This window comes from Scomber japonicus, chromosome 23, assembly GCF_027409825.1.
Source record: "Scomber japonicus isolate fScoJap1 chromosome 23, fScoJap1.pri, whole genome shotgun sequence".
In the NCBI taxonomy this organism is placed as follows: Eukaryota; Metazoa; Chordata; class Actinopteri; order Scombriformes; family Scombridae; genus Scomber; species Scomber japonicus.
Genome location: NC_070600.1, coordinates 14,718,782 through 14,739,659, shown reverse-complemented (window position 1 = coordinate 14,739,659; position 20,878 = coordinate 14,718,782). Strand labels below are relative to the sequence as shown.

Below are 20,878 nucleotides of genomic sequence, written 5' to 3'. Positions count from 1 at the left end.
GTCTGTCAGCTGTCAGTTTTATAAGTGGTTAACTAGACTGTCAATGTGCCTGTCATGCGTGACAGCCAGACAGATTGGAAACCATATTTGGAGAAGTAGCATTGTCAAAATGAATGTCATCATATTTGGCATGGATGTTGAGAATATCTCACATTACTCTGTGATATCGATGTCAATTTGGAACAAGTAGTGCTAATGTTGCAATATCTTCACATTAATAATTGGTTTGACATATCTCAATCTCTGCTTTTGGCTGCGATATGGGGTAATATTCTCACAGCGCCAAAATCATTTTCTCTCACTCTTTTTCATTTTCTTTTTCTCCTCCTACTCTCTTCCACTCTTCGCTATCATTCAAATCACACTCCATCCTCAGCAGGCCTATCTTACATCGTATTTCTTGGATGTGTCTCTGCATGCGTGAATGTGTATTTGTGGGAATCCACTCATAATCTTTTACATGTGTATATTATATATATATACATGTAGTAGGATATATATATATCAGTGCATTTTCACTTGTGTATGTGTGTGCACATGTTGTGTGGCTTGTTTGCCTATAAACAGCAGTGCTCTTGTGCTCCTTCTAACTCCTTTCCTCTCTTCCTCCAAACACTCATAAACATTGATCCCTTTGTCCCTGAAGTGGAATAGGGACAGTAAAGTCATCTGTGCCATTGGCCACAGGCAAATGCCTTCTTCTGGTTTATTAGAGAAGGTCTGTCCATACAATCAATAGGAAACCTGTGATGTACAGGGGAGTCCTTATGAATCATTGGACTGTAGAAAACCCACTATAAAAATGTTATGGCTTTCTTCTTACATTTTCCTTTGCTTTATCGAACTGAACAGATGAGATAAAGCTTTTATGATGGAGTCAAACAATCACGTCTTGATAAACAGTTGTGAAACAAATGTACAAGCTCATTATGTTGATACAGAAAAAGTTCAAAAAGTCATAAGTAAACACACAAAATGGCTGTTAAAACTTGCAAGTCATGCTGTCAAGCTTCTTGTCTTCTAAATCCTTTGTATTCCCAAGACATTTTTGGTGCTGTCAAACGAATAACCTTTTCGGAGGGAAAAGCTAATTGGCAGATCCATTGAATGTTTTTTCTTCCTCTCTTCCCTCTCTCTCTCTCATTAATTCTGCACTGTCGGTACCTGTCGCTGTGTTCACAGTCATCCGTTACCTCAGTGTGCTCATTACTGTGGTATGCCACCATAATGCTAATTAAACTGCAGTGCCACAATTAGCATGCTACCAAGGTCTCGTTGTGTTTGGTTAGGGTGACCACTAGGGTGCCCTAAGAGATAGCTATATGTGCTTTGAAACATATTATTAGCAAAGGCCATGTTTACAATAAAAGAAAGTTTATTAGGGAGAGTGAGATCAGTACCACAACAACGTTAAGTCAACAACAAAATTTACCAAAAAAACAAAACACTGATATCTTGATAAAACTGTTTTTTTAATGGTTTGTTTTTTTGGAGTGGAACCACCCTGACTTTCCAAGTTATTTTCACATCTGTAAGACTTCATACTCATTGCATCACGACTTGAGCTACTTAAAATGAGTTACAACTATGACAATGCAGAGCTCAGTCTAATATTTCTGACTGGAGGACCTGGATTTGGTATTAAATAGTGCTAAAATGACTTGGTCAACTCTCAAAGTTAAATTTATTCAAAACTGTTTCTTTGATCTTGAGATCCTTGCATCCATGGCACTTGCTCTGATGTCTGTGCCCAGGGGAGTATGGCCATCCCCTGAGTATGAGGGACTGGTTTCACCCCCTCACACAAAAGCTCACCCCCACCCTCCACCTCTTGCTGGGTGCTCAGGGAAGTTGAAGGAAGGGAACAAGGCCAAGAAGTGACAGGGGCATCAGGATGGAACGGAGTGCTGCACCTCCAAGTTCCCTCTCAACTGTCACTGTTATAGTGTGGAGACACGCACACTCTCACACACAAACCAGTCTACCTAGCCCCAACACACATGCGCAAGCACATACACAATAACTCCATGCCCACTTTTAAGTCAGGACCATTGCTCACTGTCACCTTTTTGTCACCCTGCCACACACAGGGATGCAGACAATGAAAAATGGACACACATACACACACACACACACACAGTAGAGAAGGTGTCTTTTGTCTGGCAGAGCATGAACCAGACACAGGGACTGACATGAGACAGGGAGATCTGGAGAGAGGATGACTGAGTGAGGTGTTGACAGTCAAAGGAGGTGAAATATATGGTGATATTCAACACAATGAGAGGGGTGAGTGGGACAAGAAGGAAAGAGGATTACATAAATTAACAGAAAGTGAGAGTGGAGATGAGAAATGAGAAAATAGAGAACATAAATAAAGCTCTAGGAGCAGGTACTCCAGTTATGGATGTGAGTGTAAACACACATTATTCAGATATACACATATAGACACATCATCTTGACTATAATAGAGAGCACCTCTGGGAGAGAGTACTCACAAAAGTCACCCTGCATGGCCTGTCACATAACTGTTACTATGGAAACAGCAACATAAAGTAGTAAGAATATAATAACCATGTTATATAATCCTACAGTAATCCCCAGTGAAAGTTCAGTATTGATGTCAGATAGTTTTACCACTGAGATTACTCACATATGCCACTAGTATCATTTTTTTATTTAAACATTCACTCAAAGGCTTATTACTATATGGGGCCATATTGAGAGTTGAGATAGGCAAATAGGAAATCACCAGTACCAGTCCTTAGACACTGTATAGCAGTTACCTCTAAGTGCCTTATTCTCCACTATAGAAATCATGAGAACAATTGCAATGTGTCTTCTCATTCAGAGTTGCAGTTGTGAATAAAGACATCTTAACTCCATAGGGTGGATATTGACTGCCTGGATCAATAGTAGCATATGCTGCCGTCTACAGCTGCATGCATGCAGGATCATAACACAACATATTGAAGATAAAAGCCAAGTGCACTATTGAGACCCCATTGAAAAACAACCCTCCGGTGTCCTGCACTATCACCCCCAGGGGCAGTTAAGAAAACATCATCAAACAGAGGACTTCAATTCACAAATATCCAGGGAAATACTGTAGATGCAGAGGAATGATGTGCTTTTGTTTTCCCTTGCCAGTTGCTGGTTCTTTATTATCTAATATAAGGTCAGATGGTGTTTTACTGCAGTAATAAATGGGACAATCCAATATTAGCTTTTACGTTATTTGTGTGTCTTATCTCAGATGAACTATCACTTTAATTGCATTTTGTCATTATTAGATAAAAAATAGCAATCTTAGAACTTCTATGATCATTTTAAAGCATGGCAGTGTACATACAGTATGTCATTAATGTGTATTGTTAGCAATAATGTAGGTAACTGGATGAATAACTTCTGCAACAAAAGTGGCCCTATCCACTTTTTTGTGTCATTATGCCTTTTAATTGTCTAATTTCAGAAATTGAGTATCATGAGTAGTTGTAAATGATTCAATAATACACATAAAAAAATCATAAAACCTAATTCTGTGAATGAGAACTAATCTTCACCTTCATATACACCAACGTACTTCTGTGTCAGACAGATAAAGCTGTTTAATATAGAGAAGCTGGCCTAATGGCATCTTCAGGGCCAGCAGTGGGACCACATACGCTAGATAAACAGCCTAATAGGCCTGCCATACCAACCCACCATTAGATGGCTCTGCCAGGAGATTGTTTGTCTGTTTGTTTGTCGTGTGCGTGCGTGCATGCGTGCATGCATGTGAGAAAGAGAGCAGATAAAAAATTGTGTGGTAGAGTGTGAGGCAACGAAAGTCACGGTAGAGAGAAACAGCTGCTGCTTGTTTGCCTGCAGGGCCAGATTGATGCTGCCGATCACCATCTATCCTAGAGTGTTTGTGTGTGTGTGGAAGGGAATTGTAGGATTTATGGGGTTTGCTGGTACCAATAAATGCTAATATAATAATAATAATACTAATGCTAACAAACGTTTAACAAACATTGCTGACAGAATCCAATCTCCTTGCCTCAGTCTGTGTCTTGTATGTCCTTATTTTAAAAGATAATTTTATCTTGTGTGACTTTTATACCTATGTAAACTCTCAGCAGCAGTGTTACTGTGTAATTTTCCGCTCAGCCGGTGTTCTTGCATTGGTAGTACGTAAAGTTGATGGCTCAGAGATTTCTTGACCAGGGGGCAACACTCTACAATTTCTATGTCTTTGGGGTATGGGCTCTATGAGACACAGATGTTGTGTGTGTGTGTGTGTGTGTGTGTGTGTGTTTGTCCACAAATGGGAGTAACAGGGTCATGGCCAGTGGGCCAGGTAATGACTCCCCCACCGGCTCCTCCATGCGGATTTCTGCTCTGTGGACTACCACTCTTAATGATAGAACAGGGAGGCATCCTGACTGTTTTTGTGTGTGTTTTGCACCGGTGTTCATGTGTGTGCAGTCACATGTTCAAGTAAGAGATGTAGCAAGGCTGAATGTAGATCTGTGTCATTTAGACTGAATCTGTGTGACACAGCTCCTGCTCCAAAGCAATTTATACAGCCTCAGGCTATTAGTATGTATAGGATTCCATATAGTGTCTGATGATGCATGGGTAGTATGGTAATTGGGTTTCAGTTGGACTACAGAGTGCCTTTTTGCTGTGCATTGATTTACCAACCTGTGCTGTAAAGGCAGGAATCCAGTTGTTCATTATACCAGATACCTTAAAAAGTATTTTGTTTGTTCAGGATATGCTCATGTGTGAGATGTTGCACTGTGTCTTAGTGTATGGTTGACTTGTTGAATATTAATATGTCTGATGCATGTAAATGTGTTCACTGGCGTTCACTGAAGTGTTTGATATACCTGAGGATGGCTGGACCTCGGCTTTGTGAGAATTTAATAGCTTTCATTTCGCAGCCTGCTTGACCTTCTCCATGCATTGCATTAGATATGCATTACTCTTGAAGTCTCACATGGCCAGATACATCTGTACTTTCTCTTTAGAATATCCTATCTCTATGCTCCCATGTGCCCAGTAACCTGCCCTCATCAATACTCAACTAGTTTCAACTACAGGGGCTCAAACCTGGATTTATACACCTGTCACCATTTCTTTAAAATACCATAGAATACTGTTTGTTTGAGTCTGACTTTGGATATCATATTTGCTTTTTGTTGCATTGAATGGAGGCCTTCATAAACTGTTTTAAAGTTTCTCTCTTTGATTTATGGTATTCTATTTTTTCAATTCATGAAATAGAATGAATATCATTTTAAATCTAGTTTTCATTTACAGGCTGTGTTACCTTATGCTGGTGCACATTGTATACTCAACCTATAAATCAAAAGAATGAGTGGTTGTCAGTGTTGTTTCTTTTTTTAATGAGAGGTTACATTTCAAAGATATGTCATCCTTGATTCATATAACAGGACCTCCAGAGCATTCAACCTTTTTAGAATTCATAATTTATGTTGATTAGGGATGTCTTCGGCCTGTGTGTCCAATCTGCACAGAATAATATGATCATCTTGTATTCTAAACATTGTAGTCAATTAAATTATCAAAGGGGCTAAATGATACATGTTATGTGATTGAATGTATTATCCACAAGACCATCTAGTTCTGAACGACCGTGACAGTCTCATCAGCAACAATTGCACAGGCTAAAAATCCATCTCTGCCCTATTCTCAGTCTCACTCTAATTGTGTCACCTTATCAAAGGCTGCTGAAAAACAAGAGTGCAGATTAGTTTCAATACAGGGCCAATCTAATCCTTTCAGCTCACTCTCTCATAATGTGTCATTGCCAGTCAGTCAAACAGCTCCACACAACAGCAGTGTTTACTACCCAAATGAATAGATCTTGGACATTTAATTCTCCATAAAATATAGCCTCAGTCAGGATTTTTATGACTGTGATTTGAAATACAAATGGCTTTGATTTCTGGGGTTCTATAAATGTTCAATTGATTGATTTACAAAGGGTGGAATTGTTTCATATTGTGACAAAGGATGCAATCTTTGTGCTTTCAAGGTCTGTCTTGATAATAATTCAAACAATTATCCAGTGCTTTGCTCTGATAACGCCCAACACATACATCAGCTAAACTATGTGCTGCATTATGTCTTGTATCATTCTATCAAGGCCCCAAATCAGCCAGAGCAGCTGTATGAATTCCTCTTCACAGTGGTATGGACATGTGGGTTGATTTCGATCAATATCTGTGCACATCCTACACATTAGTGAAAGATTCAGTCAGGATGCAAGACGCCAAACAAGACTGGCTGGAATCCCAATTGGGCATTTTTAAAACAAAATAAACACAACTTTTGTGGCAACGCAGGTCAGAGCAAGTATTAGTATAAAAGATTGAAGGGTGTGACTGACACAAAAGTGAGATCTCATTAAATTGAAAAGGAAAATGCCTACGTTTTTTCCAACAATATGAAAAAGCGCTTAGGGGTATTGTTAGATACAGGGAAAAAGCCTCCATCTTCCCCTGAGTCACAGTCCCTGCATGGTCCATGTCTCGGATGTGAAAGCTAATCATTTGACCTGTTGGATGTTTCATCCTGCCCAGCTAGTCTATGACCTTCTGATTCTGCAAGCGAGATAAAACTTTCAGTCCCTGCAGGACTGTCTGACATCTCCATAGACAAACAGGCCATCCAGGTACTTGCAGTACAATTTACTGGCTAACACTACCATCTCTATTTATGACTAATAGTAAAGTGTATTCAGTAAAAGCTGGCATTGCAAACATCATGACAGGCTAGAGGTCTCTGCTTTGAGAATCATGGTACATAACCATTGTTGATATGCAAAATTATCACGCTGAGGGTTGGTGGGTTGTAAAGGGAATTCACAGGAAGTCACAGGAAGATATATTTACATTCATTTGTTTTATTCAGAAAATAATGCACTGGTTGCATAAAGTAGGAAATGGTAAGCCTGCTCTCACTAATGGAAAGTAGCAAACAACAATTACAGAATGTAAATATGCCCTCATGTATTTTTTTTTTTATACAATCATCTTAAGGACTTAAATTAATTACAATGTGGGAAGCAGTTTTGGCACGTGAATTCTTGTTTTTGTCAGTAGAATTGTGTGACAGAAGGTACATTTATACGTAGACACTGAGATGCTTTGTTTGAAGTTGAATGAGGGTGTTTGTTTTTCAAAAAACGTCCATGTTCATTGCACATTTGCATAACAGACACAACAAATTGGCCCCTGTCCACTTTTTAGAGCATATTATGTTATCAGCCCCCAGTCTAGTATTGTCCTGTCCAGTTGTAGCACTCAACTCGCACTGCCTCATTATGTCTTGTTGGATGTAACAGTATTAAGATACATTATAAAGGACTGCAGATGATAAGACATTTGATAAGTAATTATCAATCATAAACATAGTATATTGTGGCTCACACACATAACACCATCTAAAAGCTGGGCTTGTTCACGTTCATTTTTTCTCTGACACAGTTTCCTTTTATCCTAATCTTTCCATTTCTCACTGCCTCTCACTCACTGGTATTTACAGCAGTTAGTGTTTCACAGAGATGATATCATGAACCTCAGGGCAGTGGAGCATAACAAGAATTTAACATCCTAATGTGGAAGTAAACTGTATTGTACAATGAATGGAAACATCAAATAGTCAACAGGTGAAGCAGTGAGGCCGAAATTTAAGGCCAAACAGCAGGTTGGACTCTTAAGATGACAATGTACAACACAAAACTAAGCCTGTAATATGTGAAAGGCTGGGGGCTTTTTCTGTTACAGATCATAACCATTTGACACTATTTTATTGAAGCTAATCTGAGGGCAGTTAGGTGCCTTATTCTTTCCTCAAGTGCTTCATATAAATTTATTATCAATGCCCATTATTGTGTCCCATGTATTTTTTTTTTATATATAACATGTCTTATTATGCTACTCTCAACAGCCTCAATATCCCTCAGGAATCAATAAAATGTAATGTAGCTGTTTAAAGATATTGACAAGAACAGCATATAGATGGATATTTACTCAGTGTGTGTGTGCACATGTGTGAATGTGAGGGAGAAATTGAGCAGTAGAAACTTCTATCCACCCATGTATTGTTCACTTGTAATGAGTCAGTCACTCATAGTGATGATTCACTTAGAGAGATTGTGCCAGTAAATGCTAATAATTCATTACCTTTCTTTTTTGGCATGGAATTTGATGTTTTCTACCTAACTACAACATAAACTGACACTATCAAGAAACAAGAACATTATACAAACACTCACACACAAAAAAACATGCACACGGTAAGTGCATACACAACATGTCCTGCTGAGCATCTTCCTCTAATATTACTTTTCTATGGAAGTAAACAACAAAGCTGTGTGTTAACAGGGAAGCAGACTGAGTGTATATGTATATTTGTACTGTAGGTGAAAGTGAGAATTTGCGGGTTTCTGTGTGGGTTGTTTGCCTGGGGGTACTTATATGATGTGGTCTTATTAAATCAGCGCAAGAAAAGGAGGAACAGACAGAAGTGATAGAGAAGCACAAAGAAACCTGAAGCGATTAAACCCCTACTCAAACCGGCTTAGCAGTGAAAGCTTCACAGAAAGCCAACAATGGTTTCCTTCCTTTAAATCTCGCTTCTCTTTTGCTTTCTTTTCCACTCTCTCCCTCCTGCACTCTTTACCCCTCCTCCTGTTCTTTCCCTCTCTCAAACAGATTATTCCTTTTCTTTTTCTTTATGTCTGTCTTCTCTTCGGCACGTTAGGCCGCTTAACTCCACAATACTCATGTCAGGTCAAAACCCACCCTCCCCCAATCTCTCCAATTCAGGATAAAAAGCTTCTTGCTGTATAAGGTATTACTGTATCTCAGCCGTCAACCACCTCGAAAGTCTTTCTTTCATTTGTTCATTACAACTTCTTCCTTTCTTTTCATTCTTTTCTTTCTCTAAAGGAGTTTTAGGGCAAACTAGGGTTTGCAAGGTTGTTAATTGCACAGCAATTTTTAGGGGATAGGGGATTAAAGTTGAATAAATGTATGAGGGATTAGAGTGTGTGTGTGTGTGTGTGTGTGTGTGTGTGTGTGTGTGTGTGTGTGTGTGTGTGTGTGTGTGTGTGTGTGTGTGTGTGTGTGTGTAAGAATTTGGTCAGGTTGATTTCTCACACAAATTCTCACTGAAAATGCTTTTACAACAAACACAACACTTCTGCTGTAATATTTGACTTATAAACTTTACAGTTTTAGGGTTCCCATATACACTTACAAACCCATTTAGATGTTCCGAAATTGGGGAATTACCCAGCAGTACATCAAGGGATAGTGTTTGGAACAGGAGCCAGTGAATTCATCTCACAGCACAAAGGGTCTAGTCCTTCAACTCCCAAAACCAGTGTAATGGACTGGATTAGACCACCTGGTTTGGTATTAAGAGGGGGAGGAATCCAACCCTTCCCCCCACCAGCATCCACATCACCTGCACTTGGCATTGCCCATGAATGCCAGTCATTAATACGGCATTACAAAGACGAGGCCCACATCTTTCCCAACGGACCGGCTCCACTTCCACATATAGAGAAACTATTGTTTTAAATGCAACTGCTCCCACCCCCTGGAGACCGGGTTTCCATTCAGTGGCCACTGTAGCTAGTATACTACCAGAGAGGAAATATGATAAATGTGTCTAGCTCCATCTGTCAGAGAGCAGCGGTACATTCTCTTTTTCCCAGGTGCCAACAGGTGTAAAGGGGTAAGCCCAGGTCGGGTTACTGATTGTTTGTGTGTAAGTACGTTCATTTGTCATCCATGAATAACACCCCCTCTCTTGTTTTTTTTTTTTTTTTCCAGGTGCACCAGAAAGGAGAAATGTGAGCGTTCATCAGAGCCTCGGCGCTTTGCATCGGACATCAAGCAGTGTGTGCGTCTCAGTGTCCATCCAAATAATATTTCAGTGTCCCAGTTTAGTGTCACGGTGAGTGGATACACTTAAAAGAAACAATGCCCTGTTTTCTAATGTTTGCGTACAGTATATGCACAGTGTTTGTCATATCATCAATTCCTCTCATGCAGCTTTTCTTTATCAGATCTTCTGACCTCATTGACATTACCTTATTGTTTTATTACTATGGTTCTTTCTCTTTCCCTCTGCAGGATAAAATAATGTCAAATTTTAGTGATTAAATTTATTTTCATTTCAATAAGGAAGAAACATGTAAGCAAGCATTTGTTTTAGTGGAGCCATATTGCAGTAAACAGTGAGGGTAGCTAAATGTGTTGCTTGTGAGAAAATCTTGTCTGGGTGATTGACAGCATTACATTACATTACATACTCAAGCATAATTTGCAATGTGATGTAATTATGCTCTAGATACTGATTAGTAGCTAGTGTTAACTCTATAATCCTGCTTTACATCATTTTTCCTGCCTGCCAAAATGCATCCTTCAAATCCTGACCTCACAACTTACAGTCCTGTCCGGCATCTACAAACAGATGTCAACAATCATTAACAGCACACAGTTTAGCTCAGCTGTGTTTACTGTGATTGTTGGCAGCTAAATGCACTACTTTTCCCCCTGGACATATCATTCTATAACAGCTGCCAGATTTAAAGGGTTTGTATTGTTTTGATTGTTAATGTGTATTGATCAGTGCGTAAGGAGCTGTGATGCAATGTAACAAAAAAATATGTGCTAGAATTACAGAAATACAAAAACTTGTGGGGTTTTATAACAGATTTGTAACTTCACCTTTTGTGTTTTCACTCACATCTTTTAGAAGAGAATGTGATAGTGTGCAGTCATTGGTACTTTGATAATGTCTGACAACCAACTCATCAGAGAGAGACTCACAGTATTTCCCTCACGTTATGCCCTTACACCACCCTGAACATAGCATGCTGCTCTATGCCCTCAAGTACATACATTTTTGTCTTTTTCAAAACAAAGGAGATTTTGAAAGGCTGTAACACTGAATGTCATGAAAATCCCATCGACTTTAACCACCTTAAGTGATGTCACATTTCAATTCCCATTTCTTATTTAATGGTGGTTTAGTAATGGCTTTGAATCCCAGACACCAAGTGCATAAGTATCCAATATGATTTTCTAAGGTCAAGCCTGAATGACTACTTTCCTTCATTGCTTTGAGGGTCACACGAGAGGTGTTGATTTTCTGAGGTACACCTCTGCATCACTCTAATGATATTCATGGAGTGTGTGTGCGGTGTTGCTTGAGCCTGAGCCTTCAGAGAGTGTTTAACCTTTTCCCAGTGAGCAGGTTTTACCCAAAGGCTATGCCACACTTTTCCCATCCAACTGATTGCAGGGCATAGGCTTCTCTCAGACAGACAGGGGCTCCTCCTTGACCTTTGTGTTATTAAATATTTGTTTTGAAAGATAAGCCAAAGCTTTCTTGAGAAAATCAGGGACACACTTCTGAAATCAGACCGATTTTAAGCCATTATTCTCTTTTACATTAAATTCTCTCTTTGTTTATATAGATTTTGTTCTGTCTTTCTCTAAGCTTCTGAGGAATAGTCTACATCTATGCATATTTTGTCTTTGTGTACACTTTGTGTATGATTTAACTCATATTAACTAAACTAATTAACTAACCTAAATCTAAAAAGCAATTAAATGTGTCTCTTAATACTACTTTAAATTGTTGCAAATGTGTTGTATAATGTTATTAATTATAATATGGTGCATTAAAGGTGCAGTATGTAGGATTTAGTGGCATCTGGCGTTGAGGTTGCAGATTTCAACAAACTCATTACCCAGCTTGTTTCTACCATGGCAACATGAATAGTCCATCATCACATATCCTCTGCATTCAGGAGGGCATTTGTGAACGCGTGGGTGTGCGTATGTGTGAAGGATGTTTCTGTTAACGTGAGTAGGTTATTTTCATGTTTATGCAGCCGTGCTGTGGTTAGGCCTGGCTGTGACTACTCTGAATGTAATTGAGGAAACTCGTGGTCTGCTTTATTCTCATCTTAAAAGGAAAAATAAATTGAAGTGAGAGAAGAAGAAGGTGAGCGGTAGAGTGAGCAAGGTATAAGAGAGAGGATGTGTAAGAGATAGAAGCCCCGGCCATGCTCTGTCCATCTTACGTGGGAAGCTGTGTATCTGTTCACACCCGCGCTGCCGTCTTTTCATTAAACAGCAATATAAAAACAGCGCAGGTCAGCCCTTCTCTCCCGCTGAGGCAGCTTTCAGCATCATATCACAAGTGTACTATGGGCTGCGCCTCAAATCAATGCCTAGACCAAGGCCTACTGCAGACACGCTTTTCCATCAATATGTATATTTTGGTCTTGACCCCAGTTCACCTGCCTCACTGGCCCTCTTTTTTTCTTCTTATTCAAGGACAGTGTTTTTGTTTTCTATTTTTCCTTTTTTTTCTTCTACTCTGCCTGAAGCCTGTTTTTGCTGAGATGCAGGAAGGCTTACACAGAATTTTTAAATGAAGAGAGAAAATTTGCATTCCTTATTTCCCAGAGTCCCTTTTCCCCTCTCTGTCCAACAGCTTGTATGCTTGCCCTTTTCTTTTCCTCTCACTTCCATTCTTCTCTCTCATTCTTCACTTTAGCCTTCCTGTTATTTCTTTCCTCCTCTTGTCCACAGTGTCTTCTCATCCTGTTTCAAACATCCATATTCAATTGCCTTGTTCCATCTCTCCTACCTGTTCATCTCTCTCCTTACCTTGATGCTTCGTTTTTATCATGTCTTTGATGTTCTCTCATAAAACACTTTTTTCTTGCTGAACCATACTCAAGACATTAAGATGGAATGTGAAATCCATACAGCTCATCAATACCACAAGGCATTGTGGGAGATTGCTTGAAAGGTAGAAGGGCTTGTGGTCATCAGATATTGGCCTACATGATGACATTCATGCCAGTGTTAACTCAAATGAAGTCTGGGCAGTATTCATTTGAAGGCTGTTTATATGTTAACCCCTTATTCAAGAGTCCCCCTGTGGCTCCTCTGGCCATTGACCACCCTGAACCTTTTGCATGATCATCATTAATATTTTGAACTGATTTTTGCTGGGTTTGCTGTTATGAATATGAAGCCACTGAAACTTAAATGAATCCTCACTACCTTTGGTATTTATAGCTGGTCCTAGTTTGGACTTATTGCAGAGTATGTTAACAGCGTTTAACATAGTTTTCTATCTTTCTCTTTTATAGTTGGTATTAGAGGCCCATAATGTCCCAGAACTTTCTGCTGGTGTCAACTGCACCTTTGAAGACCTTGCTGAGATGAATGGCTTGGTGGAGGGAAACCGGATTAAGTGCTCCTCCCCTGCTGAGAAAGAGATGCCACGTATTATTGTTGACAAAGGTAAGGATGGGCCTATTGTAACATTTTTGTCGTCCAAAAAGCAAGAAGAATTTTACCATTTCACACCAGGAAATGTCCTTAAGGGGCTGCCAGCCAGTGCTGGGTGTCACATGTCACCATTTGATTTGATATTTGCAATGTGAGCAAATGATTATTTCCTTAAAAATATGTAAAAATATATAAAAGCCCAATGCCAGAGTCAACTTGTTGACATTAGTATTACATCACTTGTTGAACACATGAATACATGTCTGTTAGAGATGCCCTTATTCATCTGGATGTTTTCTTCTCAGTCAGAGTCATGGTAATCCCAGGTCTAAGAATATTTTATGAATTTTTGTTTTCTGGTTGCCATCAGTAACTATGCAAGCCTTAAAGCACTACCTTAGGACATGTTTAGTAATTGAATGAACTTTAGTTGTTAGGCTGCTGTGGGAATTACTTACCACCCTCGCTCAAAGTGGATATGCTCCAGAGGGAGTGATGGGACCCCAGTTAACCCCAGTACAAAAAGAGTATATCATGCTGCACAGCTAAGTGGCACTACCGTATTTCAGTTAATTTAGAGCCAAGAGATTACACAGTACCCCCCAGACACTGTGACTGTTCCATTGCTTTGAAGAGACAAACATTTAAACAATATTCATTGCACAAGTATTTTTTTTTCTAATTCCCTTTTCTGTTTGTAATTCCCTTGCTTTTTACCTTCTTTCTTCATGGTAGGCTAAAACTACTTTAATTGAACAAAGCTCCCATAGGGGAAGGCCTATCCCCAGGCAGGCGATTTTTCATCACCAACCAATCAATGTGTCCTCATACTGAGAAAATAAAGATGCCATTCTTCCATACTTCTATACATTAAGACTGAATAATGATTGAAAAGAGAGAAAGGATAGTACATAAAATAAATGTGGTCCATCAGCAATGCTCAAAATTTACATACAAACGAATTCCCAGTGAAGCTTTTTAGATCCTACCAGTGCAAATATGTTATCTAAATTTATAAAGCATTTAGACATTAGAGCAAAAAAATAAAAAAACACACACATGAGGTACCAGAAATACAGACAAAACTGCAGTGAAGGGGAGTGTTTAGACTACCATGAAATCCCAGTGGTGGTGAGACCTTTAAGGCTCACATCTGCTTCATTTATTTAGTACACAAACACACACACACACACACACACACACACAAGCATTACAAACACATCCACTGCCATGAACAAACACACAACACCACTGCAATAAAATAATCTACAGATGAACAGCACTCATACAGCTATAAGGTAAACAGTCAGCCTGAGGGTGCTTTAGGGAATTAGCTATATTTATTTAATGTTTGTCATGTCAGCCACATGTAAAGCAGGTGATGTTGTAGTCATGCAAACATTGATGTGTACGTACAGTACCAGTCAAAAGTTTGGACACTCTTTCTCATTCAAGTCAATGAGAAGGTGTGTCCAAACTTTTGACTGGTACTGTATGTATTCTTAGGCACACAATTGAAGGATGCAGCATTTTCCCCATCTTGCGCTTCGTGTTTCTTCAACATCTCAAACATACACTGTTATACCCTTTCCCATTTCAGGAGGAGGAAAATAGTTCACATTTTTGCCTATATTTGAACCTTCTATCTCCCACTTTTACTAGCACTCATTAGTCTAAGCTTGGTTGAAAGATAGAAAAGGAGGGAGGGAGACGGATGGAGAGAAAATAGAGGGAGGGATAGATAGTGTTAGCAGGCTTCAAGGTAACATTTAGGTGGCCTAATTAGGACAGATCCGTTGTCAGTGGTGCTTTACTGTGATTGATGAATGATTCCTTCTTTGTTAGGGAGATGGAGAGAGACACGGGGGAGAAGAAAGAGTCGCAGTGTGGAAGGAAGCGAATAGACCTGTGTGTAGAGATAGAGTGGGGTTGAGAGGGAGAGGTACAGAGGTAGTGTTGAGAGAGAGCAGTAAGATGTGTGGATGTGCTGTTGAATTAAACATGAACTCCTTCATTAGGGCCTGACAAAAGGACACACCAAATACAGATGAGGCGCAAGCTCGCATACACACAATCTTAACATACACACACACGGTTTATGTTTCATCATATTCCCCCCTTACCTTGTCAAAGACACTCTCAAAGACTTTTCTGGGGGAATACTTCTCATCCCAAGGGAAATGTGTGTGCACCAACTTTTATTTTCTCTTGTAAGGCAGGAGGGATAGGGAGACTTAACCCAACAAAACTGTTCCACTCTCCCTCTCTCTTTAGATACTGCCTTTACCACTGCAACAGGCTGAGCACCTGTGGCTCAAAGCGTTGCAGACGTCTTTTTTTCATGGCGAAATCTAATGTGACTAGACCAAAAAAAGCATATGTGAACAAGTGAAAAAAATGATTATCATACAGGCAGGAGCTCTTTAAAAGTGCCTATCCATTGCTTGTACTGGAAAAATAGCTGTAACATGCTGCTATTTGTAATACTGTTCACTTCCCATTTTACTCAATAGCTCAATAAACTGTCAATTATGTTTTCAATGAATGAGACAAAAAAGCAATTATTGCTTATATTATTTCTTATTCCTTTTCTCTTCACCATGTATTTTGTACCTCTACATATTAAACTATTATTTTGACTATAATCTGTTCTCTCTAGGTGACCACCAGATTGTGCAGCTCTATCTCAAGTCCAAAGAAACAGGCTTGGCATTCGCGAATACCAGTTTTGTTTTCTACAACTGTAGCGTGCACAAGTCGTAAGTATCAATGTCTATTTTTATTTTTTACACTTAAGTATAACACATGGTGTAATTTACGTCTTTATTGTACCAGTTTCTGAGTTCTTCTAAGACAAAATAAGCATTTCACCAGATGGATCAAAGCATACTCTATTTGCAGTGTGTGTTGCTTCCTTGACATTTCAAGGTGGATCTCTCCTGAAGATACCTTGTCAAGTCATAATCTCTGCATATTGATTTTAAAAAACTGACATTGATTGTTAAACTGTTGGAAATTGCATTGTATGTGTAGTGTAGTGTGTTAAACCTTTGTTCTCTAGTGTATTTTCTGCAGTTCAGTACTAATTCACAGCACTATCTTGCCTCTCCTCTGCTTTCCATTTAGGTGTCTGTCATGTGTTAGTAGTCCCTACCAGTGCCACTGGTGTAAATACAGACATGACTGTACCCACGACCCTCGTACATGTTCCTTCCAGGAGGGACGTGTCAAGACGCCTGAGGTAAGTCTCAAGACAGGGTCAGGGTTAAAAGAGTTTAACTTGACTTACTTTTGTTTTCACCTGTTCAGGCATCAAATCCATCTGGAGGCAGGTGTAGCACTAGGAAGGGAACTGAAAGATGAATTGGACCCAGAGCTACACAAAGCCGAAGAACATGGCAGGGATTATAGAAATGTGTTGTTTCTGAGTTGTTGTTGGGCTGTTTTCAGGGGCCCAGAATTCCTAGCAGCACCTCTGCTTGTAGATCCAAAGAAAGTAAACTTGTAGCCTATTAAGACAATGTCCAAGAATAGTTTTCAAATCCTGGCCAGCTCCAGCTGGCCTTTGGCTTGGACAAGCTATGTGATAAAACACAGTGAAATAAATTGAGGGGAAATGTTTGGCTACATGAGACTAATAGCTATCATTCTAGGTTTCACATGCAAAAAGAGTTATGTTAAAAGGATTGAGACACCTTTCAGCTGTAGTGCTTCCATCTGGCATGAGTCTCTTGGCATGTCCCGCTCTTGACTGCACATCAAAGGGCAGTAGAAGCTAATAAAACGGAGCCATTTCCTCTTGCCCATCCCTATTCCCTGCGACAGCTTAGTCTGTGTAAATTATCAATAGTATTGGCAGCCAGTTCTATTCCCGTCGAAGCAGAGCCCACTGTAATTAGGCTGCTCTGCTGCAGAGGACAAGCCACTCAATGGACGGGGTACATTCGCCGAATGCCCCTAACCCCCATACTCCCCATCCTATGCGAGAGGTCTCGCTCTGATTTAGAGCCACTACTAACACAGTGGCGGCCTTTAAGGGAGTGCAAGGAGTTAAAGCAAGGTTTGGGTATGTGCCCATTTACAGTATGTGTGTAACCAATAGTGTGAGCCTGTGGACACTGTGTCTCTGTGTGCTCCTATGTATTTTATGTCTGCGTGTATGTGTGGATTTATCCATCTACAGTTTTTGCATAACTGTACTCTGCCAATTCACAGTAGTTTTCAGGGGGAGGGCTTACAGGGAGTTAGTGGCCTGTTAATCCTAGCCTGAGGTGAGCTATGATGAAGATCACTAGTGCTCATGTCTGGGTTGGCAGACGCTACACGACGAGCAGGGACAAGCTTAGCCAGATTGCCTCCTTTGATGAGCAGTCTGCTCTCAATTGTGTTATTCCACCCATGTTTCCCCCGAGCCATTCAACCTGCGCAGACGATATTATTTTCTTTTTCCTCTGTTTCCATTATCCTTTTGAACCTTCTGCTTAGTCAGGCCCAAGCTTGAGTCTTTGCAGGTTTACTTTTCCAATTAACTCAGGCACTGGTGGTCAATATTGACTGAGGATAATAATGTGTGAATCCTTTCACATTATGTTGCTGACTAAAAGAAAACCATAAATAAAGTGAAAGGGATTAAGTATTAGCACATTAATGACATCCTTTTTTGATGTGCTGTTTGAGAAAAAGCAGGTGTTTTCCAGGCTTAATGACTTTTAATTTGCTTTTAATTAACCCCTCAAATCCAAGGTCATGTATTAGCTGCCAGACTTTTGGTTGCTGTTTTGAATGGCTAATTTAGAGAAGCACACATACAATTAAGAATGTGCAGAGACACACACAACCATCCATAGAATCATTCCTAAATTTCACAACAGGCAACAAGTCAACTTTATTGTTTGTAATAGCATGGCCTCTTTCTGCTGCAGATGATTTTTGTGTACTATCACAATTAAGGGATTTCAAGCAGTGATCAGAATAATCCCTTAACACTATGCTAATGATCGAGGCCAGGCACATCTCCCTACTGGTTGAGCTTGTTGTTAGTATGCATGACAGGATAGAGTTAAAGCCAGGCCCGGGCATTTAGTCAGTGCCTTTTTATTCATGCCAGCCGTGGTATGGGCACATGGATGAGACGTTTGCCTGTTGGCACGTTAACCAAGGCCACGTCCCTGTTTGCCCTCCACACATTTCAAGGACTTAGTCGTTTTGATTAGCCTCCCTGACAAAAATCATGCAAGCAGCATTATTTGGTTACACTGATTAAAAAATCTTAAGTTATTCCTAACCACTACTGTCTTATTTATCACAATATGAATAGGCTGTGCTTCTTTACCCTATGCAAGTAAACTGTGTAAACTGTGTTTACTTGCATATTTAGCACTTTTTCTGACTGCATCTTCCATCCCTACAGTGCATACATACTCAGACCGAAAAAAAACTGATGGAGGACAATTCATTTGTCCTTTACTACTTCTCCTGTCTACAACATAGCATGCTCATATCATGAGCTTGTGCCTATTCTTTTCCTAATATATTCATTTATTGTGGAGATACCAAACACCCCAAAACCTACATCCTAGTAGTATTGCTTGTCTGTGCTGCGGTGATTAATGGTACAGACTTTATTTGCCAGATTAATATTGATCAGGATAATTTTATTAAACAAGGCAAATACTAGCGGCGATAGCTGTTAGTTGCCAATATTAGAAACTGATACAAATAGAAACTGAGATTTGATTAATAGACAAATCAGTGTCATACATAGACACTGACTGCTGGACAGTCACTTGAGTGTACAATGAAGAGAGGGGATATTTGGAAATGAAAGCAAATGAAAGAGAGTGAGGGAGAATGAGGATATTGAAAGAGAAAGATTGAAGAGCTTTATAATGTGATAAAACTGCTCTGGCTGAAGGACTTTGCAGTTTTGTACAACCGTGGTCTTTTTTTCCATCTTTTTTTTCTTGTTGTTTTAGCTATCATTCTTATTTATATTAATAACATTACAAAAGCCCATTGGAGAAAGTAACACGAGCAGTCAAATGATCATACAGGTGTTAAACAAAGGCTAACGGTTAGATTATTACCATAACTCTCCTATAAACATCACAGTTTACAGAAACTGTAAAACACAGATTGATTGTTATCAACTTCTCATGTGTAATAACTTGTGGTTTTACCTTATGATTTTTAAAGACTTAATTGTTAACTGTTTTTTGGTGACCACCAATAGAAATGATCACCAAAAGTAAGTTAGGTAAAACCCAAGTTGTAAAAGGGTTGAGTTTTTTTAAGAGAAAGGACACAAGAAAAGAGGCCAAAAATGGCAGGAGGAAACAGTGAGACAGTGAGGAGGTGTTTGGGAAAAAACGCTAAGGCGAGGACTGAACGGTAGGATAGAAATAAGGAGTGGAGCAGCAGGGAGGGCGAACAGAGAACAGGAGAGTGTCTTTGCCCGAGGCTCTGTAGGAGATGACAAGGTGTGTGTACGTGTATGAAAACTTAAAATCCTCTTCATCTTCACACCTTACACTACTATAATTACGGGTCTCTCTCTCTCTCTCTCTCTCTCTCTCTCTCTCTCTCTCTCTCTCTCTCTCTCTCTCTCTCTCTCTCTCTCTCTCTCTTCACTCCCACCCTCCCTCGCTTCAAACTATGCTAAGGGCTTTTACATTCACAGTTCCCACTCTGCTTCCTACTCTCTGTCACTCTCCCTATCTCCACCCTTCACACCTCCCGCCAGCCTCTAATTATCAGATCTAAGTAGGTCCCCGAGAAGAAAAGAAGGCAAGAAAGAGAGGGGGGAGAGAGAATCAGTAAGAGGGAGTTGATAAGAGAAATGAGAAGGGTCAGTGAGCTAGATAGGATGAACAACACAGGCTGAGTTTAGAGCAAGATAAATGAAGGAGGGATAAAGCACAAGCATGACAGACAATCTGAGGAGGTCAGAGAAAACAATGAGTCAGTGATGATGAGCGGGAGAATAAAGGCTAGTTACACAGAAAAAGAAGAGAGGCGCCAAATTGGTTTTCAGAAGTCAACACTTATTACACATTTATGATGACTCATGCTATTGACAGGTACTTTTCTTCATCTAGTGCTTTAGTGCAAGTCTTTGATTTCTTGACTGTAGGACTGTCACTGAAGTTCACATCTTCTCTCACACACACATAAATGCATGTGTAAATCAGTGTGCTTCACATCTAAACTGTCTTGTAGTCTCTCTTACCTCCTCCTGTCAAATCACTTATCTTCTCATCCAAAGAAAAAATAAATGAATGGTGGTTTTACACAACTTCTAAAAAAAAATTTCTCATGTACTTTTAGTTGTATATAGTTATACTAATACCTTTGGTATAATCTGTTTAGGTTTTAAGCATTTCACCCCAGAGGTTTCTGCTTTCAAACCAGTACAATGTTCTGTATGGTGCTCACATAACAAAACCTCACATTAAAAAAAATCTACAGCAATGTCTTATTCCACAAGCAGCATCCATGTCACTCTAAATGATCCACTTAACTTGCTGTCAGTA

The 20,878-nt window shown here is 39.7% G+C and overlaps 1 protein-coding gene across 3 annotated transcripts in view; it reads left to right on the top strand.

Annotated features, from left to right (window-relative positions):
- plxna4 (plexin A4) overlaps nucleotides 1-20,878 on the top strand; it is a 200,823-nt gene that overhangs the window by 128,387 nt on the left and 51,558 nt on the right. The window contains exons 6-9 of one of the 3 annotated variants that reach the window (XM_053313947.1): nucleotides 9,858-9,981; nucleotides 13,205-13,375; nucleotides 16,026-16,105; nucleotides 16,473-16,587. In XM_053313947.1, the coding sequence (XP_053169922.1) occupies nucleotides 9,858-9,981; nucleotides 13,205-13,375; nucleotides 16,026-16,105; nucleotides 16,473-16,587 (490 nt within the window). Of the gene's footprint in view, nucleotides 1-9,857; nucleotides 9,982-13,204; nucleotides 13,376-16,005; nucleotides 16,106-16,472; nucleotides 16,599-20,878 lie in introns of all 3 variants that reach the window. The other 2 variants (XM_053313945.1, XM_053313946.1) reach the window with 2 other exon arrangements.